The sequence below is a fragment of the Sturnira hondurensis genome, unplaced genomic scaffold, assembly GCF_014824575.4.
Source record: "Sturnira hondurensis isolate 20B ecotype Veracruz unplaced genomic scaffold, ASM1482457v3 Scaffold0014745, whole genome shotgun sequence".
Lineage (NCBI taxonomy): Eukaryota > Metazoa > Chordata > Mammalia > Chiroptera > Phyllostomidae > Sturnira > Sturnira hondurensis.
The window spans coordinates 2,936,967-2,960,965 of record NW_028087376.1 but is presented as its reverse complement, the minus strand read 5'-3'; the positions used below and the strand labels follow the sequence as shown (position 1 = coordinate 2,960,965).

At 44.1% G+C, this 23,999-nt stretch overlaps 1 protein-coding gene across 1 annotated transcript in view; it reads left to right on the top strand.

Moving 5' to 3' along the window:
• HYDIN (HYDIN axonemal central pair apparatus protein) overlaps positions 1 to 23,999 on the top strand; it is a 306,600-nt gene that overhangs the window by 154,912 nt on the left and 127,689 nt on the right. The window contains exons 19-23 of the mRNA XM_037063680.1: positions 3,420 to 3,658; positions 6,455 to 6,713; positions 8,408 to 8,551; positions 12,972 to 13,115; positions 18,097 to 18,410. Coding sequence (XP_036919575.1) covers positions 3,420 to 3,658; positions 6,455 to 6,713; positions 8,408 to 8,551; positions 12,972 to 13,115; positions 18,097 to 18,410 — 1,100 coding nt within the window. The remainder of the gene's footprint in view (positions 1 to 3,419; positions 3,659 to 6,454; positions 6,714 to 8,407; positions 8,552 to 12,971; positions 13,116 to 18,096; positions 18,411 to 23,999) is intronic.

The window sequence follows — 23,999 nt, the reverse complement described above, 5'->3', positions numbered from 1 at the left end:
TTTTCCACAAATATTTTTGAAATGGAGATAATTATCATATGACTATCCCATCTCAGCCCTAGTTTATCTAGTATTGTAATTAATGTTTGTTTTATATCTGTGTCTCTAAAGATGCACCATGTTAAGAGATCAGGAGTAATAATAGGACTTTTGACATAGAATTAAATCTATCATTTTTGTTAATACCAAAATTAAAATAAATTTCCATCTACATCCTTATTATAAACAGTTTATCATCTTGAGAACTGTTCTCCTTTGCTTTATTTGACTTATTCAAACTTTAAAATGCAATTTATTTATTTCCATATAGACTTTCAAGCCAGGATGAAATGTAACCAGCATTCTGGTCTGTCCTTAACTGTTAGTTGGGAAATTGGCATTTGGTTTTAAATTTTAGATTCTCTTTATGAAATAGCTGTGAGCACTTTCCTGAGAGAGTGACCATTCAGAAGCAAACCCAGGTTTTGAATCTGGAATGGGGACAGACCTGGGTTTTGGCGGCATTCCAAGGCACTGCCAGCCTAGAAGATTCCGCCTGGCTAAAATTTCTAACTCTTGCCTAAACATTACAGTGTATATTCTTCTTACTTACAGCGATCATCAGTGCAGTGCTGTTCCAAACCCACCCTCCACTTGTCAAGAAGTTTTCGACTTACATTGTACCTATGCACCCATAGAGCTATTATGTATTTTACGTTTCTTTCTTTTTCTTTCTGCTAGGAGAAGGACGCCATAGAAATTAAAGGAAGGAGGGAAAGTTTCAGACTACAATGTCCTCTTAAATCCAGCACACAAAGTATATTTTACATTTGTTTTTAAATGCATTCTTTTACTCTGTGTGTTTTTCTTTAGAGGGCCTCCTCTGAACTGCCACACTCAGAATGAGTGTGAGAAACCAAGGAACATTCATGAGGAGATGATCGCACTCTGCCCCCATGAACTGGAGAGTTAAGCTTTGCCTCTCAGTTATTGTCCTGGAAGTTTCTAAATCCTCACACATCTCTTCTTTTTTCAGCCTTTTCCCAGTGCATTGTTGGCAATCACCAAATATGTTCTATACATATTAATCCATACATGTAATTCTGAGTAATTTCTTCCCTCAAACAAAACAACACCATCAAAATTGATTGAGATGGTATAGTAATCAAAATAAGGATATATATACCTTTTGTTAATTTTGAGATCATTGCTTATATATGAAATTAGAATAAATTTGAATGTTTTAAAATCAATGGCATAATACAATTAAGAATCATCCTACCTGATAATTAAGCCCAGTTTCACAACTGGAGGGAAAGTAAACTGTGCCTGGTACATTTGTCATGTAATAAAGGGTTTCAACATTGTCTGTTCTGGAAAAGAATCCTGTTTTTTAGCTTTCCCTGAAGCACTTTCCCCCCTGCCTTGCATTTCTGACTTGTGTTTTTGTTATTTACTTGTTGGAGGCCTGGAATAGTCTTTGGGCATTTTTGTGTCTCCCACAACATCAGGCCATTGAATATGTATTTGTTATATTCAGCTGAAAAGTTTCAAAAACAATTTGCTTATCAAATTTTCACATGACTAGGAATAGCTAATAAATCAAATATCATCATCAGAGTTTTAAATGATCTGAATAGTGTGAAAAAATATAAAAAGAAAGGTAAATAATAAGACCTGCTTTCAAAAATAAATACAAAAAAACAAAGTTAGGAACTTGATAGGTATATTTAACAATGAATTACACCCAGCTGAAGAAGGAATTAGTGAAGTGGAAGATAGCTGAGAAGAGGTCGTCCAAAATGAGGTACAGGGAGCAAAAGATTGGAAAATGCACACAGGGGGCTAAGACAGAGAAGGTACATTAGGAAAGCCATACACATATAATTAGAGTAATACAAGGAAAGGAGAAGGAGAATGAGGCAGAAGCAGTGTTTATAATGGCTGGGAATTTTCCAGAAATAAAAGATATCAAACCACAGATTCTAGAAGGGTAGCAAATTCCAAGCAGAATGTACAAATAAACCCATAACTAGGCATATTATAGTGAACTTGCACTATAATCAAAAATAAGGAGAAAAAATCATAAAAACAGCCTGAGAAAAATAGATCACCAACAAAGGAGCAGAGTTTCTATTTTTAGATTAAATGAGATGCTTATAGCATGAGTCATTTTTTTATAGCCTGAGTCATCGTTTATGATTGAACACCTCAACCAAATTTTCAATTTACTTAGGAGCTTGATTGTGCCATATGAGTTTTCTTCTAAAGCTGGGATACAGGGTTTGAAGGACTATTAATCAAAAGAGAGAGAGATTCAATTTATTCTTTTTAGCTCCAAGGGAGTAGACCAAATTTCAGCATATGGAAGGTCAAAAAAAAAACCCCAACAAAAAACAAAAACAAAAACTCAGCGTATCTCTACTTAATTTGAGGAGAGCTATCGAAAGTTTGAGTTGCCTGGGATAAGTTATCTTGCGTGAGAAATGAGTTCTCTAACATCAAAGGGTTTGGTCAAAAATTAGATACATTCTTTCGTGTGCCAAATGTTTATTAAGCACCTACTGGGTGCCAGGCATAGATGCTGGGGCTATATCAATCAACACCACCAGCAGGAACAAAAATGGCAAAAAACCCTTTTATGGAGAGTTTATATTCCAGTTCAAGGACACAGGCAAACATGATCAGCAAGTCCATTGTGCGTGTAAAAGGTGGTAAGTGCTGCAGGGAAATAGAACTGGGGAAGGGGATCAGGAGTGAGTGGGGAGGTTTTCAGTTTAAAAGGTGTCAATCACAGCAGGCTTCCCTGAGAGTTATTGTCTGGCTAAATTTCTTAAGGAGGAAAGGGAGTGAGCTGTGAGGATCTAATCAGTTAAAGGGAATGGATTCGTGGGAGTCGATTTCACTTCTATAATTTTCACCTCCTGTCATATATTTCAAAATAAGTTTGGAATTTTAGCAAATGAAATTCTCCCTATTATTATGGAATAATAGAATAAACACAATAATATATTGTGTTTAGCAAAAGCTGTTTATATTCACAAATAACAATGTAGAAACGTTGGACTTGGAAAACCTGTCTTTTGAAAATTCTGAATTTCAGAAAGGATGTTATACCTTCTGCTGGTATCTCAGAATTTGGTGATTAAAGCAGTTAATTAGTAGCAGCTTGTTAGAGAACTGGACTGTCATCTAGAGAAAGAGATGTAAAGAATCTTCACAGAGCATTCAAAAGCAGAATTGTACTCTCCAGAATCAGATTGCTTTTTGAAAATAGGAAGCCAACAAACACCCCGCTGCTTTGGTTTGAAAAAAAAATAATGTTCGTCTCTGATATTGAGCTCCGCAGTGCCAGCCATTTGAAGTATAAAGGGCTTTGACATGTGTAGAAGAAAAAGCCAAGAATATCTTCACTGCTAACTTGTCGTCTTGTGTTACAGGCACACAAAAATTCCCTTTGGACAATTGAACCCAACGAAGGCGTCGTTCCCCCGGAAAATGAGGTTCAGCTGACACTGACCGCCAACCTGAATGACATAGTGACATTCAAAGACATAGTCATTTTGGAAATTAAAAATAGCAACACCTATCGGATCCCGGTCCAGGCTTCAGGAATTGGTTCCACCATTGTTTCAGATAAGCCCTTTGCTCCAGAAATCAATTTGGGAGCATATTTTAGGTAGGGAAATATTATGAGTGAATTTTCATAGATATGTATGTTATATAAGCTGAGCATCACCTCTACTTCAGAAAATTACTTTTAAGTAAATAGCAGTAAACTCCTTCATCCTTTCCCTGTCCTCTCTCCATATCCCCCCTCCAGATGGAAGCATCAGCCGTAAGAAGGCACATCCTAGTCACAGTTTGGTTACATTCTCCAAGTTGTCCCTCTATGCTAGAGAAGAGATGGTCCGTAGGAAGTACATTTTCTCTCAAACTTACAGTGCCTTTCTGGTGACTAACTTAGAATCTCAACCATGATTCTCCTCTTTGATTCCAATACACTGTTAATCCCTTTCCATGTATATAGAAAATACAGATGCATGTTAGTGGTAACCTGAGTATAACTAGGAAGATAAACATTTATTTGCAAATGTTTCTTATCAGGAGCTGCAAAGCCAGTAACTGTTTTCGGTATTATGTGCTCTGCTTGCCTCCTGACTATAGCACTGAGATGCCTGCAGTGGGCTCTCCTTGATCACTCAGAAAAAAGCAGAGCATCTAAATACTTAAATAAAAGCTGGCAGAGTATAGACACCTCTAGGGCAGAATGATCTAAACATGGCTTTAAAAATGTACAAGGTCTGAATGCTAACAGGCGAGGATGTGTGTGGAGATTTATTCATGGTTCCCCAGAGGGGTATGCAGCTGTAGGGGCCACCTGAATGTACACCTGTGCATCGCAGTGTGGTGACCATATCTCAAAGGGCCGCTTCTGCCTTCTGGCCTAGCAGGCCCTGAAACCAAGATGGGCACACTGTGCTTAGAGAAGATGCTCCGAACCAAAACCAGCCAGCAGCCCTCCCCACAAACCCATCCACACCTCCTTTCCTCTGTTCCATCCACAGACCATGACACTGGGTTGCAGAGACCGCAAATCACCATGAATTCTGTTTTCAGAGAAGCCTCCATTACAGTTTCTATGTCAACCAGATAGAAAATGTTCCTCCTTGCCTGCCTTTCGGCCATAAGCTGGAGCACTTTGTCAATGCATTCCATGCTTCTATTTCCAAGTTTCTTTAAGTATACTCAAACATAATTGCAGAAACAATGTACTATGAACCAGACTTTGTTACATGTTCTCTGTAATTGACAAATAGTGTCAGATAGTCCCAAACGATATTCTGTCACTTGTCTGGAGTTGGGAGGTTTGGCCTATAATTTTCTATGAATATGTAAGCAAATTGTGAACTTTTAGCTGCAATTTCCCCTCTGCCTAAACCCCATCATTCTTTTTGACATGAAATCATGATGTCAGCAATCTACAAAAGAATTCTCAAAAGTAGAGATGGGCTAACTGCAGCCCACGGTTTCTGTGAATAAAGTTTTATTGAAATACAGCCGTGCCTGTTTGTATACATGTATTTTCTATGGCTGTTTTCACACTGTAGTGGGCCATTGAGAAGTTGTGACAGTGACCATGTGGCCAAAAAAGTCCAAAATATCTATTATTCAGCCCTTTACAGAAAAGTTTGCCCATTGGGAGACATGCAGGTCTAAAAAAATATCCGTTTGCCACCTCTTTTGATTGCATGTTTTTGGACAACTCCCTTAAATTTTCAGAACTTCTGTTTCTTCATCTATAAAATAAGAGGAAGTATGCGTATTATCACTGGGTTGCTGCGGTGTCTGAAGGATACACTGTAAATAAGTTGCAGAGACCCTGCTTCCTTCGTAAACAGTGTGCGTTATGTGTTGTTTTCCCCAAAGCCTACTCTTAGCCATGAAGACAAACTACTGACTGAAGACTCCACTGAGCATGCCCTGTAGACACATATCTAGAATGAAATTATTACACCTGACAACTGGCAAATACTCATTTATCTGATGCTACAAATTACTCATTAGACATGATACCATTTCCTAGGGAGGAACAGATGGTATAAACTTTCAAAGCCTAATAAAAATTTTTTAATTTAAAAAAATTTTTTTAATTTAATTAAATCCTGAGCTGAGTTTTCTCCCTGAAAAAAAATACATATTTTGAAAGTTTATAAATTGGTAAAAGAAAATTCCAAACAAAAATACATTTGAACCACCTCCAAGGTGTCAGAAATCCCAGTATTTAACAGAGAGCTAAACAATCACGCAGTCCTTAATAACTACTTGGGGAACGGATGAATGAGGAAGTGAGACAACAGCATCTTTAAAGCAAGCTAGCCTGAGAAAAACGACCATTCCAGCAGGTATTCTGGACGGTTACACTTCCCTTGAGCTTTGGTAAGGCTTAGAGGATATATGCCATCTCTCTCTGAAGTTCCCTTCAAATTGAGCCCATCACAAGACATTTCACTCAGTCAGTAGAAATCTGCTCCACCCAATTTGAGATATGGTTCTCCTCCAGTAGGTAGTTCGCTTTTCCATTTACTCTTCAGAGCCATTTCCCATGAATTAGAGTGGCTTTCACATGACCTGTGTGTGTCTGTTCTGTGGCTTGCTTGACCTGCTGGGAAAGACTGAGCCACAGCCTTTCTGTGGGATCAGTATTCCCATGGTCCCTTCCCTGGTGATGACAACTGAGGAGCCAAACCCCAGTGTCTGACTTTAGTTCGTGGACCCCATGATTAGATGCTACTTTGTCCCATTGCTATGGTAGCTGCTAGTAGCACTATGGCGGAGCCTTCCTACATTAGAAATTGTGTCTATTTCCCTGTTCACCTTTAAATTACTTCTCAGGAGGTAAATCCCAAGGGTGTAGAGCTGAACAGAACATTCCAAAGTTGAGTTCTCTCAACACTTGCCTCCTCTTTTCCAGCCTGAACATGTGTTATTACAACTTCAAGTTGACCAACAAGGGACGTCGCGTCCAACAGTTGTACTGGATGAACGAAAATCTCTGTCCCCAGAACAAGCTGGGCAAGAAAGGACTTGCTCACAGCCACCCGCCATGCCACAGCTCCCAGGCACCCAGGGACCCCCAGAGCCCTGTGTTTCAGCTTCATCCCGTCAGGATGGAGTTGTATCCAGAGCAGACGATCGATGTGGTACTTGAAGGCTATTCTGCTACTCCCAGGGTAAGAGAACAGCATGCTTAGAACCTGCTTTTCTCCCGAATAAATCTTCGCTGTATTTCTCAGGCGAGTTCCTTGACATTTATTTGAAGAAACGATGTGGTTTCTGAAGGCCTGCGTGTAGCCCCGAGTTACCATGGCAGCACTCATTGCTTTTACAGTTCAGCTCTGCTCAGTTTTATGTTTGTTTCTACAGCTACCATGAACCCAACCTTCAAATGCTAATTAAAGCAGCTTCTCATTCCCAGAGGCAGCAGTGACCAGCCAATATCCAGCCTTCAGCCGAAGCCAAGCCCCCAGTGAACACTTAGCAGTATTCATACTTATTCCAAGAGGGCATTTTTATAGACACTGGGCTTTTTGGTTCAGGTACTGGAACTTCCCCAGCTCCTTTCCTCTCAGTATGACATTAACAGCATCACATTTACAACCATCACCTTTTTCTGTGTTAATAAAAGAGCTGCATTTATTTTCAGCAGCTATGATGATCTGCTCTTATTTACATCATTATCATTCTGCTTAAACATGTATACAGATCCAAATCATGCCTGTTCATTCCTGTTCCCTCGTGGGGACTGGAAACCCTCAGAAACCTAAAAGCAACGTTTGCGGCCCCTTGTGAGCCTCTTCTACCCCGCAAGTACAGACTGTGAGTGAGAACTGGCACTTGCTTCTGCTCCTCCTGCTGTCGCCGAGTTAGGAGGTGCTGCTGAACTTTCTCCTTGGGAAGTAGGAAACAATAAGAAATCTATCCTCCAGCAGACAAGATAGCAAAGCTAGTTCATTGCCTCACTGTGGCGTGAGCATACTAGGTGGCTTCTCTCTCTGTTACTCGGGAGTTCAGCCAGCTTCTGCACAGTATGTGCCATAGAATAAACAGTAGGCGAGGCACTAAGGATGCGAAGATGAACGCAGCCGTCACTTCCAGATGCCGGCAGCCTGCTGCAGGGGCTCACTTACAGTGGCGCGATTGGGAGCCGGCCGTATTTTTAAAGGCACTGTATCCGAGCTGCTAGGGTTCTAAATTCAGTTTCAGCTTTACTAAAGGCTTCCCTGAATGTTCTTCCAAACTATGCTACATAATTAAGAAGAGACTTGAATTCATTAACATCTGATCCTGGAGCACTCTTCAATACAAGCTAATCATAATATAAATTCACTTTGAGTCCTCTCTACTGTATATAAATCAGGACCTCAGGGTGGGGGTGGGGAAAGGGAGGCAAAAAAAATACTCGTTTCTATAGCACAATTGTTAAATATTCAAATATGAAAGACAAAATTTTTTTGTCTCAGGAGGTTTCTGACTAGCTTGATAAATAGAGCTGCCATTGAACGATAAGCCCACAAGGATTTCATCTGCCTCACCCATCACTGTTTGGTCTGTCCAGTGCCTACTAGTCCTGACGACTGCTACACCTGTAGTCCTAATACACCTTCTATATACGTCTTTGTCAAACTGAATGTCAGTGGATTGTGTCCTCAAAGGCAGTCAGAAATGCATGCAGGTTCCATCCAGGATGTACTTAGTGAGATACTAATTGTGTGACAGACAGTGATACCGGAAATGCACTGTTCAAAAAAATGTGCCCTTCCCCGGTTTTCCCAGACAGGCAGTTGAGAATCACTTTGCCGATTGTGGAGAATTAAGTTTTCTGAGCTGTGGATATTCTCTGAATGCTGGTGTATCTCATCTGCAGATAGTCAAAGAAAAGCTCGTATGCCACGCCGTTATTGGGAGGCAGAAGAGGAAGAGCATGGTGGTGACCGTGAACATCATCTGTGAGTTCATAGAGCCACTTACCCAGCTCTCCACCAAGCAGCTCTTATACCGGCTGGAGAAGGTCAGCGGTGTGTGGGGAGGGCTGGGTGCTCCGTCTGGGGTCAGTGTGTCCACAGCTTCATTTGAGAAGCTAAATGAATGGAAAGCCTGATGTACCCACACCCAGCCTATGCTTTTTTAAGCTTCAGAGGCCTGTACACCTTCAACTAAAATTTCTGAATCTAAACCTACATTTATTTGAAATATAAACTGTTACAGAAATTCTACATCCATCATTCCTGATGTTAGTGCACTGAAAATGTACTGTAGTTGATCGTTTTACTCTAACTGGATAAAATAAACGTCACAGTTATGGAAAGGGTTGGATGATTACTGATAATCTTAATAATCAGGAAGCATTGCTACAACATGTTGATTGGTTTGTGCTGGGCACTGAGCCATACTCATTACACACACTTGCCCAGTTGCCCCTCACCGAGATCTCTGCTGTGGGCTCTGTCATCATTCCCATGGGACGCATGAGAGATATGAGTGAAACTATTATGTAGATCACCAACACTGAGAATAATCAAATGAAACTATTTGATTCACATTCTTAAACTATATGGCTACACATGTCCATGACTTTATATGGCCATTAAGGGCAAGCAATAAGTGGGGTGGCAGGGGACAGGGGAGCGATGGCAATGACTGCTGCTAGGGCCGGGGGTCAGAATAGGGAGGAGGTGCAGGAGCTATCACAGTAGAACTTGACCTGCTCCCCAACAGACTTCCCTCTGACATTCAAAACAGATACGTGTGAAATGTCTCTCCTGGGCCGGGAGTGTGTTGGTGCTGACAATCTGGTGAACCAGTGAGGCGTACTTAAAGCCAAGAGGTTGGTCGAGGTTACAGCTGTAAACAAATTATTGAAGTTTAGTTGTTTAAGTTACAATTCTCAACAGTGCTGTGAAGAAGAGGTGCAAGGTACTATGAGAGCGCAGATCAGAGAGTGGCTTTATTTGTAACTGTGGTGACAGACAGCTTCCGTGAGCAAGTGCCTCAGGGTGAGACTTGGAGAAAAAGTGAAGGTGGTCTGGTGACAAGAGACGGGGAGAGAATTCTCAGCATAAGGAACAGCACACACGAAGGGGCAAGTCCAGGAAAGTGTCCAGCAAGCACAGAGACCCAGGAAGCCGCCTAGGCGGAGAGCGTGTTGGCAGTGGCACGAGGTCCATCCAGAAAAGTGGACAAGGGCCAGCGAGTGTGGCCTGCCTGGGAGGTGTGTCTGGGTGGCCATTGGTGGGCTTCAGGGAGGGGAGTGACATGGTCAGATTTATTCACTGAGACAGTTGCTCTGGCTGCCAAGTGGAATACTCATTAAGGCCTACCAGGCGCCAAGCACTGTGTCGGGTGCCAGCAGTACAACAGTGAGAATAGTCCCTCCCTGATGAACCAGCCACTGACCGGGAAGACCAAGCACTAAGGAAGTCATTGTCCCACAGTGCAATCTCCACCAGCGTGTAAAAGGGTCGGGTGCGGCAGAGCCTAATCCGTCAGGGTGGGAATCGGCCATGGTTCCTTTCATTACCTGGAGGCGTGCAGGAGAATTTATTCTGGTAGTGGGTTCCATCATATTTTGTGTGTGTTAAATAAATACCTACTGAGCACCCACCGTGGGCATGGCGCTTGCTAGCAGATGACTAAGGGGGCATATAACTGAGGAGAGGAGGGGAGATGTACAAGTTCAAATCAACAGGTAACTTTTGAGCACTCACAGTGTGTGAGGCAGCAAAGGCACCGCAAAATCCCAGGCTTAACAGACTCCTGGGGCAAGTAGGCAATGAAGAAGTGGAGTAAGGATTTCCATTACAGGGTGTTAAACTAACCATGACAGGCTCCACGAGACAGACAAAAAGAAAATACTACAAGAGTTCTTACAACAATTACTGAGCTTTCACTGCTCTGTTTCAAATTCTTTCTAAGTGATCAGGAAAGACATTTACTGGTGGTAGCTGCACTGAATTTGGTGGCAGCATATTTTCCCTAAATGTAGCTACACAGAGAAAAATGAGAGAATATTTACTGAATAATTATTCAACATAAGAAATTACAGTATACGTTAAATATGTAATTTTGTTTCTTACTGGATTTTTTTCTAAGCCTGTAAACATTCATAAAAATGTGTAGGCTGTGTTCTTTTTCTTCTCTCTAAATCCTTTAGCCTTGTTTTTTTTAAGCATATTCTTATTTAAGTTATTTTTGACCTTATCACTAGAATGAAAGAGCAAATATTTTAATATAGCAGTGACTTATTGAATTAAACAATGAATTGAGTCACAGCTCTCTGTGTGATTTTACCTTTCTCTGCTCCCTACATATCATGAGTCTGAAACCTGTCCAGCTACTGTTATTTTTCATTGTTCATTTCCTGCTCACATTTAATCCGTAGCAGGGACAGTGAAGAATTGCAACTTCATTACCCAGTATGTGCAAGAGACCTGGTAGGTCTTGGTATTCGTATTTACTTATGTAACACCCAATTATCTATTCTGTCTCCTTATTTTCAGCTGAAGGCAGTGTATCTGATTTAGTATCTGCACTAGACTATAATGACACCCGCACTGCCTGTGGGAAGAATTTTTCTGTGGCCATTTCCTCTGATTTGATCGGCTTTGTAACTGTTGTACCATTCATAAGCCACAGAGATGAAACCACATCTTTGTGGACCTGAAAAGGTCAGCTGAAACCAGCAGCCAGTTTGCTTCATGAAGTCCAGGAGCAAATCCTATCTCCTGATATTTGGGGAGACAAACAACCCAGAAGGAAAGGGGTCATTTTAAAATAGAACAGATTTTCTGTGCATTGACTCCTTCTCGTCACTAACCTCTGAATGGCCTCTTGCCAAACCAGCCAAATGTGGCTTCTTTGCTTCAAAACTACCTGCAGTGACACAGCAGCCTCGGGGAAGGTCACTGGGTGGACAGTGCTCCATATGGCCTTTGATAGTCCTACAGTACTGCTTTCCCCTCCCCCAAACTGTAGGCTATAGTGTGCAAATGCAAGCTAAGTCCAGTCCCTGTGTTACTGTGTTGGAGGGAGGGAAACAAAGGTTGGCGTCTCCTGCACAAGGGCTGGTGGAACACAACCGAGGCAGGAAGTTCAAGCCAACCATCTGACTGAATGGCTGTGTGTCTCCCCAAATTCAAGTACTGAACCTCTAGTCCCCAGTGTGGTGATGTTGGAGGGAGAGCCTGTGGGAGGTGATGAGGTCATGAAGGTGGGGCTTTCCTGCGTGGGATAAGAGGAGACAGAAGAGATGTCTCTCTAGTCATGTAAGGACACACTGAGAAGACAGCCATCTACTAGCCAGGAAGCAGGCCCCCAGACGCCAGACCTGCGTGCGGCACCTTGACCTGGGACTGCCCAGTCTCCAGAGCCGTAAGACACAAACGTCTTTGTCTGCACCACCAGTCTATGTTGTTCGCATAGCAGCCCGAACTAAGGCACAAAGGACGCTGGTCCCACGAGCTCACCCAGAGCCAGGGCATCCAAGAATTGCAGTGGAAAGAGGACCGACCATGCTGGATTAAAAAAGCAGAGACAGAGTCAGATGAAAATGTGGAATCGGGGATTTAACTGAAATCTGAACAAGGAGAAATTTAAGCAAACCAAAACAAAGAGCCTGAGAAAGACAGCCTGGAGTTGTTGGAGGAACGAGGGAATGATGGGAAGGAGGTTGTCTGTGGAGGCCACGGACTGAGGCTTCACGTGGACTCCTGCCAGCACTAAAGGACCCCAGAGATGCGGGAAACAATACGGACCCCAGCACAGAACGAGGAAAATCCAGTCTGACCAGAAACCCGTGACTCAGGATCCGTTTCCAATGCCTTCTCCTTCTCCAGTTGAAAAATTAAGTTTGATGTTCAACAGAGTAAAAAAAAATGCTTCTAAATATTCTATCCTAGTGTTAATCAGGAAAAATCTAGAGGAAATAGTTATTAGCATTTGTCAATTTAACAAACAAAGTATACTGGCAAATTGAGTGTTTTGAGCATGGAAAAAATACTGTAAAAGGAAAAAATGTTTTATTCATTATATTGATGAATGTTCATGAATATAGGGGTCCTTCCACAGACACCACTGATTTATTAGAGTTTGTTCTACGACATTGTGGAAACTTCTGTAGTAACAGTTATGTCCAGGGCCATGGCTTGTCTAGGTTGTTTGTGGGTTTTCATTCTGTTTTGTTTTTTTGTTTTAACCAGTCAACAGCAGAGTAAGAAATCTAATCTGTTTTCTCACTTAGGCAGTTTCACCTCTCGGCAGTCCACCATACATTCCTAATTACTTATCTAAATCTCTACAAGAGAAAAAAAGGCATGTGTGGGTGTGTATGCTTATACATATGGTGTGTGTGTGTGTATATGAGACCTTTGTCCCTAAAGCCTTACTATGTTTATCATAACTTGGTTTGTTTCCTCCTTTCTCTTTTTTTGCAGAAACCAAATGCTGTCTTGAAACCTGATTACCAGCCCTTGGTCATGAAGAACATTTCCACCCTGCCCGTGAACATGTTGCTTTCAACGAACACACCCTTCTTTATCTGTGAGACTGATAAATCTCTGCTGCCCTTGACTCCTGAGGTGACTGGGCAGAGGCCTGTCCTAACAAGCTCCTTGTTGTGGGGGGTGGGGGGCGGGGATTGTTTGTGTATGTGAGAAAGGAAGGGAATAATATGAGTCCCCTGCCTAACTTCAGTCCAGAAAAATATAATGAAAAAAGAATGCAGAAAATTTTAAATGAGTCCTAAATAAATTTCAGTATCAATCAGTAGAAAAAATATTATTGATGATGTAAGAACTTCTGGCTCATTGTGATGAGTTTCATTATAATGAAGCTAATCTTTAGAACACAGTGACTTCACTAATAATAGTAGAGATCTTTTAATTCCCCTCCTTCAAGTCCAGTCAAAACTCCATACTCAAGGACACAAGAAAATAGCCAAAACCCAGCCTTTCAAACAGCCAGCTTATCTCCAGATACGTCCGGCCCACAGTCTGGGGCAGGAGGCAGTGCTCTCTACACATCCCTGTAAGATCATCCCTGTGCTCCTTCGCTGGGCATGAGGACACCCGAGTAGCTGGGCCTGGGCCAAGTGTCATGGGAGAGTTGTAGGAAAGGAGGACTGAAGAGAAGGTAGGGCCACATACCATCAGCCAACAGAGAAGTGCTGCAGAGGAGGAAGGCAGGATCTCAGAAGAGGGTGCCTGTAACTTGAGATTTGCTGTGAGCTGCTCTCTGGGAGGTGGCTTTTGGGGAAGAGTGGAGGGGTCAGAGCTGCTTGGTGAGAGGGCGGTGCAGACAGCACCCGACTTGTGGCTGTAAACTGCGCTGCTGCCCTCCCCTCCCCACGATTCTTTAGTGGGTCTCATGCAAGAGAATGAGCTGGGAATAAACCAGCTAAGGTCTTGAAACAGAGAAATAAAAGGAGGAAATGATCATAAGCAAGAGGCGGATGAAAATCTACTGCAAGGAGACTGAGCTAAGGAAGAAGACCGAAAGTATAAACATGTGCTCACCACAGTCTCAAAGAGATTCCAGATGATATGATCTGTGTTTAAAAAGAGCTCCAGGATGAGAGATGAAGTGTTCAGAGACATGAAGAGCGAACTCACAGAGCCGAGGAAAACCAATGGATAAGAAAATGGAAATTCAGACATAAGCCACTTTCTCCATCTGGGTGGTAGATTAGACCCACTCTCGTCCTCCTGAAATCTTAATAAGGTAAAAGTAGAAATGTTCAAAAGGAAAGGAGCACAGAGCAATAAAATAAAGGGGGAAGAGGATGATGTAACCAAATATTGAGAGATTTAAACAAATTCTCGACTCTGGAAGGAGATTGGAGTGGGTTGACAAAAAAGCACAAAACCTGCAGCCTAGAAAGTTCTCCAGCGAGGCTGCAAACACGCGGGAGTCAGTCAGCCCGAGAAGCCTGGGCTCGGAGGCAACAAGTGTGAGCAGAGTGTTGGAGACAGAGGGATTCTGTGTGCACCAGACAGCCGTCCCACACGACCGCACACAAAAGAGACATGGGCAGCTGGCTCTTATCCCAAGATGTAAAGTGCGTGCTCTTCGCCAGAGAACTCAATCCGACTGTTTGGGGAAAGTTAATGTTTCTTGTGTCCGTGTGCGCACCCCAGAGTAGTCCAACCCAGGGAGTGTCCACCTCCTGATCGTCCTCTCTCTGCCCCGAGCTGAGGCAGAGCCCAGACCTATTGCAAGAATTGAGAAATGGTATCCTCCGGATTGTTGGGATGCCAGGGGCATCAGGAGCTGCTGTTTCTTATAGTGACTCTCGTAGAACAGTTGGACCTTTTATATCATTTGCATGTATAACCATACTAAAAATATACATATAATTTTAAAAAATAAAGAGCTTCTATAAATCAACAAGAAAAATACCATAACCCAATGGAAAAATAGACAAAAGAAATGAATAGCATTCACAAAAAGAAAAATAAAATGGCTCTTAAGTATATGAAAATATGCTCGATTTTAATTATATTAGAAGAAATGTGAATTAAAATTACTACAAAATTTCCCCTATCAGGTCAGCAAAGAGCAAAACTGGGACAGTGCTTTGTATCAGGGAGGGCACACGAAAATCTGGATTCCCCCATGATGTTGGCGAGGCGGGCACTGGAAGACGATATGGCCGCAGCGATCGAAACTTCAAAGGCCCGTACCGTGGCCACAGCTATCCCACTCTGAGGAGTGGGTCCTACAGACACAGTCACGATGACATGCATACAGGGTGTTGGCTGCAGCCCTGATCGCTGGAGTGGGAGACTGGGAGCCAACGCCCCTCAAAAGGAGATCAGTTAAATAAAGGATGGCAGAATTATATGACAGGATAAAATGCAGCTGTTAAAAAGAAGGAGGCAGCTCCACATGCACCGATGAGTGATCCCCTGGCAGAAACACACACACATACAAATGTAATTTTGTACGCCTACAGCAACTCCACAAGGACAGAGAAAACACTTGCAACCGTGGTTATTTCAGGGGAGGGGAATAGCTTGGGGGAGAGGGAGCTAGGCACAGAGTGACTTGCTTTTCATTGTTCTATTTGAAAATACAAGTGAAATATTTTTTCAAGATCTAAAAAATAAGGCCATACCTTGTCCTGGGACAAAATAACATAGAACATTCAACAGTAAGACATATCTTAGTTAAGTGACTGGTCTTACTGATAACCGGAGAATCCCATGGCATCAGAGCAGAAAAGAAGAGACCCCCCCCACCCCTCAGGGGAAGATTTTAAACAAACCTTGGGCTTCCCCCCAGCAACACTCAGCGGTGGATGGCAACGTGGCAATGCTGCAGAGTTTTGAGAGAAAGAGAGCATGACCCAGGAATTTTATAACCAGTCAAATTGTCCTTTGGGTACAAAGGTAACATGCAGACACTCTCAGATACAAGGACTCAATGAATTCAGTGCTTACACACCCTTGTTGAAAAACTGATGGGCCAATGAAATACAGTCGTTCTGAAGAACCAAGTAAGATGCTCAGAAAAAAAAAAAAAACCTGAGAGACTGGCAGGAGGACTGAGTGCCTCAGCAACTGAGACTCAGCAACTTTGGCGATTATGATTTCAGAACAGAGCATTGTTTGCCTTGGCTTTTAGAAATTAATGCTACATCCAGTAACAATGGGAGATGGGATAAGCATAGCCATGCTGACTTCATCCCCTTCACACCTGGGTGTCAGTAAGATGCTGTCTAAAGATGCTGCTGCTTCACATTTAACCATCTTTTTTATTGATCAGGAAGGAATAATAGTAATAATCGATATTTCTATACCGTAAGCACTACTCTGAATACATCAGATGTATATTAACTCATTTCATCCTCTTAAAAAATAGGCCCTGTTATTGGCCCTATTTTACAGATGGAGAAACTGAGGGCTAGGAAAAGGACTCCTGGACATGGACAACAGTGTGGTGATTGCTGGGGGTGGGGTGCTATAAGGGGACTAAATGGTGATGGAAAAAATACAATAAAGATTAAGTTAAAACAAAGAAGAGGAAGAAACTGAGGGCTAGGAAACTAAACTAACTCTGCCCAGATTCACAGAGCTACTAACCGGCAGTCCAGCTCCAGAGTCCACAATTTTAGGGTTAATATCTCTTGTACAGGAAGAGTTTTTCTCAGGTTTTTTCCAAGAAAAATTTCAGACATGATATTTTAAAATAAATTAGTCTAACTCTATTTTTGTCAAATTTTATTTAGCCATCCATCATGTCTGGACTAAAGTGTATCAAAAGTGAACTCTGAGAAATAATATATGGTGACATTTTGGATAAGTTTCTAATTCTTTGTACTGTTATAGATAATGTAAAATTTTGTGGGTATGTATTTCTTCCACAAAACAAAAAATTCCTTCTCTGGGGAAAAAGCGTTTAAGTCAATCTTCAGACTTTAAACACCCAGCACCGCGATCCCAAGTGCTGCAGATGCCATGCTCTACAAGAGCGGGCTCCCAGTCCTGCCCAGACAGCCGTGCCAAGTGGCCAGCCAGGCTTTCAGGTGGGGTTAGCCAACTGAAGAGTCATTGCCCTCTCTGAGTCTCAAATCAGGTGATCGGCTCTGTCCCCTGAAACCATCTAATGTACGGTGCTCACATGCACAGCTCAATATCTGAACCTTCAAAGTCGGCAGACAGGGGAGCGCTCTGTAAACAGACTCAGCGCTGTGTGCATTCCTCCCGGCTGCCTCCGGGCACCTTCTGCAGGACCAGGAGGTGGCTTTTATGCCAGCTAAATGTGGGAATTGAGCAAATACTTAAAAAAAAAAACACGAAAACCTTGTAACCAGGCTTTCTTTACGAAGATATTACTGTGGCCTTGGCATTGAGGAACACATGGGGATTTGGATCAAAGAGAGAAAAAGAACAAACAAAATCTACCCAACAAACTCAGTGCAGCTCCGGAGTGTCATTTTAAGTTAGATAGGAAACAGCGGAAAGGAGATAAGCTGTGCTGAAGAGTTAGAATCTCCAACGTTAGAAAAGAAATTAAATCACCTGAGCCATCTCTTTCTGGGTCGTCCTCCACAGAGACCCCCCTGCCCCCATGCTTTAGAAAGCCTTTTTGAAGTTTCTTAAAGAACTTTTCCCCACTTGTCTAGGAAGAGCATTTTACAGTCTAGTTTATTTTCAGTTAAGAATATTTTTATAGTAGCTATTCGTTGTAGACTTTCCTTTGCACATCTCCTCGATCTTTATCATCTCACAGCTCTTAAAATCCCTTCCTCCAAAGAATTCCTCTCCAGAATATTTTTACTTTCATTTTCAACTAATAAAATGTACATGTGCAAATATATAAATATCTGTAATATCAATAAATACGGGTAGCTATAGACACACCAGCTATTATGTGCACATGTGGCTACCTAATTCTGGATAAAGCATGGTATACATGTATTTCATAGTACTATGTGTGTATGTATGCATCTGTGTGTGTACATAAGTATATTGAAGTAATGTTGACTGTCCTGTTTCATGTATCAGGTTGGAAACCCACAGTACAAAAGTTGGTAATTTCCCTTCATCTCCTTTTCAGCCTGTTAAACTGGAGATTGGTGAAGAAAAACACCTGCTGATCAAATTTGACCCTTCCTACAGACACGATTTGAACAACTGGGTGGTGGAAGAGACTCTAGCAGTCAAGTACCTGGAGCACCCTCAAGTAGACAGCCTGAAGCTGCGCGGGGAAGTGCACTTCCCCAACCTCAGCTTCGAGACCATGGAGCTGGACTTCGGCTGCGTTCTGAACGACACCGAGGTGATCCACCACATGACAGTCTCCAACTGCAGCCCCCTGGTTGTGAAGTTCCGCTGGTTCTTCCAGGTGAACAACGAGGAAAATCAAATAAGGTACCACCAGCACAGCCATCCGACAGAGCTCTTCTCGGCTGCTCCTTTGCTTTCTCCTTCAGGCTTTGCACTGGGTTCCTAGGGTCTGTGCCCTGGTCTTTCGTGAATACTTGTGGTTCTGACAACTGATTATTGACAAAAGTAAAAAAGAGCCTACACTCATGGTCCCTCCTTGATTGCACAGCAAGAAAAGCAGATAAAACATCTTTGAAAGCTGCAGTTGCCTCTAAATTAACAGAGCGATATCCATGAGCCTGCTTTAATTTTGAATCTAGTGATTAGATCCCTGTACACTGTCACTTTAGAAATAAGGCCTTTGTACAGTTTTCTTAATAACCATTCTGCACCCGAAGAATGAGCTGCCTAGCACCATACGTTGAAAATGTGCTGCACGGAGCTCTCGGTGCCTCCTATCTCAGTAGGTTTCGTTGTGGCTCACACACGCGTACCCATGTACAAAACAGCGGGAGGTGGTGAGTGCCGGGAGGCAAAAGCGACTTTCACAATGTTTGTGTTTACAGGCGTCTCTCCTGTTCGATGAAACTAAGTGCAATTAGAAGCTAAATCCATATAAAGAGCCTGTTCTAATCAGGCCTCAGGAACATGCTCATCTGGGCCATGCCTGCCTGGCACCCAGAACCAGTGGGCTTCTGCATGCTTCTTTATTGGGTGTTTTGTCCGCTCAGTGTCCAGCCCTGAATGTCGAGTGGCCATGCTTAACTGAGGAAGCCTCATGTTTCCTTGGCTTTTTGGTGCTTTCTGTACGCAGCTCTCATCTTGTATGTGTCAGCCATCCTTTCCTTTTCAGCACTTGTTACCATGGTAATGGTGGCTGCTCTGGATGTTGTCTTTAGACAACTAAGGATGACCGAACATCACGCTAAAGCCAGGCCTGGGCCTGAGCGGCGGAACCTGGTCTTTAGGTGTCAAGGGCTGTTCAGGTTTGGAATGAAATTCTGTAGAGGATGAACATTTAAATTAATTATGGAAAAACCAGCCAGCCTGACCTAATGAGCTTTGAATACCAGATTCTGTGAAGTTATTCTGATGTAACATAAGTAAATGAGTTCATTCCATCTGGGAGCAAGGAATACACTTTATTCATTTTTTTTATTGTGGAGAGGCCATTTCCATAATTAAAATAATGACATTTTGCAAATGTACTTGGCCAATACTGGAGATGGTAACTCAATTTTTTATTGGTTTAAGCATTTATTTAACCCTTCTTTTACTTGCTTTAGTATCTGCTTATATTTTGATATTGAGCCTCTGATTATGAGATTCATGTTTCATCATTCATTCCTTCATTCAGAGAGTCACTGAGAAAACATTTGGTAAGTGATTCTTATGCACCAGATAATGTGTGAGACACCGGGGTACAGAGTGAGTATGGCACGGTGACCTCTGGCTGGAGGCTGTTGGGGAGCCATATGTGTAAACCACAGTGGCCAGGTCTTTGTGCCAGGCTCTGGGGGATGGCCGAGGGGGTCACCACTCAGAGGAGCCGCAGAAGGCTGCGCGTAGAAGCACGATTGTGTGTTCCAGATGGATCAGCAGGGATGCATCTCAGTAACAAGAATAGTATGTTTATGTGAGTTGGGATGCATGGATACAATTCTATGGAAGTGGCAGGAAACCTGACCCTAAGCAAAAATAAAAAGGGAAGGACAGTCATTGGTTCCCATGACTTGAAAGCCCAGATTCATTCTGGCTTCTGGCCTAGCTTAACACAAGGACTCAAACAGTGTCACCAAAGCCGGGGTCTCTGCTCTCTTCCATGTGTCAGCCACACTCTCAGATCAGCTATACTCCTATGGCCCCCAGATGGCTGCCTTAACTCCTGGGCCATGGCCTTTCGGATTCTGATCCACCAGAAAGGAAAGTGAGCCTTCATAGGAGAACTTCCCTGAGATTTATTCTGATCACATCAACTTAATCACGTTACCTGTCCCCTCCCTCAACCAGTCACTACTAGGGGAGATCAAAGTATTTATCAGCATTGTCCTGGCCACAAGCCTTACACCAAGGGTTGTGGTGGTGACTCTAGGACCCTGTGGACTGAAGGGCATGGGAGTGGGGCAGACCTCCCAGCAAAAACTGACATTTGAGAAAATGATTCCCAGAGAGGCAAACTACGCCACCTACCAACGTGGATGGGCCCACATTGGCAAGGCTACAACGCAGACTTAATGACAGAGAAGACGTCAGGGAGACGAGCCTGGGAGGCAGAGTGGCAGCAGTGTGTGAGAGGCCCGGTATTTCACGACAAGGAGTTTAGACTCTTTCTTGGAGACAGTGGTGAGAGTTACAATCAAGAGAGTGACAAGAGTCTGTTTTTCAGAAAAATAAGCCTTGGCAGCTTTCAGCGCAGTTGCTCCATCCTTCCTTCCTAAGACGTGTTCTTTTCTGGGTGAATAGCACCCTACTCCCCTGTTTCTCCCTCACCTCCCAGCTCTCGGCCAGCACCAACTCCACTGGGCTAGGGCGCAGGGCTCCCTCCTGGCCCTGGGCTCCTCCTGGCAGTAGGGCTCTCCCCACGGCTTCATTTAGTCCCTGCTGCGCAGGCTCACATGTCTCCACCCACACCCCTCTGCTGAGTTCCCATGGTGTCGCCTTCTTGACCTCTCCTCCTGGATGTCTCCCAGGTGCCTCACGTCCAGCGCGCCCTGCACTAAACTCAGGCTCTCCCCTCGTCTCCTCCCTGCCTTTCTTCTAGGGCCCCCATCCCAGTAGTGACATCACTGTCCTGGGAGCCATGCAGTTTCCCTTCTCTCCCTACCCCCACCCACTTCATCACACCCATCACCAAATTCTACCTATCCCAGCTTCTAAAAACCTCTTATTCCCATTTCCACAGTGTTGCTGTAGTTCATGTCACTATTGCCTCTTGCCTGCACCATTGGTGACAGCCCCTCACTGGGCTCTCGGCTTTCATTCACTCACCATAGTCCATCATCCACACTGTAGCCAAGTGACAAGCGTGGTCCTGCCTGGGCTTGCAGCCTTCAGTGACACCCAGGCTCCTTGGGGTAACGCACCCAGTACTTACTGTGCTCCGCGGGGCTTGGCCAGCACCAGCCTGCCTCTCCTTCTGGCTTCTTCCCACCTGCCTCTGCCCTCTCCACGCTGACCTCCCACGCCGGCCTCTTTCCTGTGAGGCGCAATCTCTGGCTAACTGCTCTCTCTCTGCTAGAAACCCTCCCCCCTCGTCACCTAGCTGGCCCTGCTTCCCCCATCATGTCTCCCTTAAACGTCCTTCTCCAGGGAAGCCTTCTTGGAGACCCTCTCCTAGATGACAGCCCCTGTCGGGGACACAGGTAGCCGGTCTCTACCTGTGGTAGCCCATCGGTAGTCTTGGAGACTTGCACATTTTTAGCAATGGCTCACTATCAACCTCCCAACTGGCTCCTCACACCCAGGAGGCCAGAGAGCACGCTTGTCCTTTTGTCTGTGGGCCCTGGAGCCCAGCATGGTCGTTAGCACAGAGTCATTCCTCAAAGGGTGTTTTTTTAATCAGCTGCCCCCCTGTTCCCGTCACTATTTGTACTGAGAGGAGAATCATTTCATAACTGGTACAAGGTTCTTTGCTGTCAGCTTGCTGGCACCTGCCAAATGGAAAGGTTCAAGGTGTAATGTCACCTTGAATAGCAAAAAAAAAAAAAAAAAAGCCACTTGCTCTCCAGATAGGCTCTCTCTGCACAGGCCGTCAGAAAAACATGAAGCACTCATTGGCTAAAGGTCGCTTTTATCAGATGTACCAACACTAACCTTTCTCCCATTAGAATTCTTCTAAGCCTCACAGTTAGTAAAAGAAACAAAAGGATAAAAGAAGCTTTTCCTTTTCTTTTACCAGGCAGGACATGGGAATGCCTAGACTCCACATCCCTTCTTGTCACACTCCATACATCTGCTGTGTTTATGTGCACACGTGTGTGTGTGGCAGTGAGTGCGTGTGTATGTGTGTGATTTTGTAGGCAGTTCTGACTCATGCATTTAAAGACTCCCTCTTGTTGGAGTATTTTTTCCCCAAGCCGGCCCTCATATTACATATAAGAACAGAAACAAAAGTAAAATGGACGAGTAGGCTAACTGGGCGTTCTGTAAGAGTGTGGGCCAGTTACTGGCTTAGAAACACGCTCCCTCATGTGAGTCCATGTGTGTGAGGGGGTCCTAGACAGACTTCGGTGCGTGATAGCCTGTGCCGCTCACATGCACACAGGTAACGAAGAAGCTGAGGTGAAACGTAAGGAATGCATATCCACGCTGGCAGAGCCAGCACATGGCAATGTGCTCCTTATTGGCTGTCTCTGCGGCCTGTCTGGTCAGCTGCGTGACACCATGATGCTTTGTGGCCTCTGTATGAAAGTGGAGCATGAAGAAGCCCACACTCGAACCAGCTTTTACTTCTAAGAGGCCAGAGAAAGTCAGGCAGACACTGGCTGGCTCGCCTGGCATCTCTGCTCAAGCCCAGGGATGCAGAGCCAAGGCAATGCTAGAACGTAGAGCACACGAGCCAAGTAGTCTCCAAGGACAGCTTTGCCTTTTTATTTCCAAATCAGATTATAAGTAGATCTAGTATGAGGGCCTGAGGGAGCTCAGCCCTGGAGCAAAGGAACACATGTTGTTCTCACATTGATTTCTCTGTGATGAGCATAAGTTGTCCAATATTGTGATTGGAAGAGGAGGAGGGAAGGGCTGGAAGGGGAGTGGAGGAAGCCTCGTTTTCTGGATGCTTCCATCTGTCTCCTCATCATCCCTCAATTTCTTGAGAGAGAAACATTTCTAAGACAATACATTCATGGTAGCTGAGGTCCCGGGCCATGGTTGGAAGTGGCTGGTTGAAATCCAGGCTCTGTCCTCCAGTGCCTGAGTTTACTCAGCTGTGAAATGGAGATCAGGTGGAGACCTAGAAGAGTTATTGTGAAGATTAAATGAGAGATGTCTGTGAAGTGCACGTGTCTCTGAGATAGAAAGAAAATCTGGAGTTGGTTCCCTGAGGGCGCCTTCCTCTCCTTCATACCAAGTGCTGCTAAGTGAAGCACTCCCAAAGATCCCAGAGAGTCCTTAGATGCCTCAGTGGTGGACCCAGACCCCCTTTCTTTCTGGTCAAGGGTAGAAAATCCTTTCCCTGTACCAGGCGGTATTCGTCAAGGCCAAAGCCAGGCCTTAGCAGGCGACAGCCCACGTGTGGCTCTGGAGGGCCAGGCCCGGAGCACCTCCCCCTCCGCCCCACTGCCCCTCCCGCAGACGGCCAAGCCCAGGCCTGTGGTCTGGGCAGGCCCTTGCTTTGCCCAAGGGTCCAATTGTTTTTAAGTAAATATTTAGGGAACACATGCTTCTTTATTTTTCTTTCAAAACAAAAATAGCTTTATTGCATACCATGGGCAGGCCCTGGGAGTCCTTGCACCCAGCTGTCTCGGGCTGCTCAGTGTGCAGGTGAAGAGCCTGTCCGGGGCAGGATTGTGCTCAGCTCCTGCCCCACGTGACCTGTGCTTTGGCTCTCTCATCTGAACTGAGCGGGTGATGAGGGCGCCTCCCATGAACAGAGGTGGTAAGGACTGAATCGCCTCCTACCTGCAGAGCTCCTGG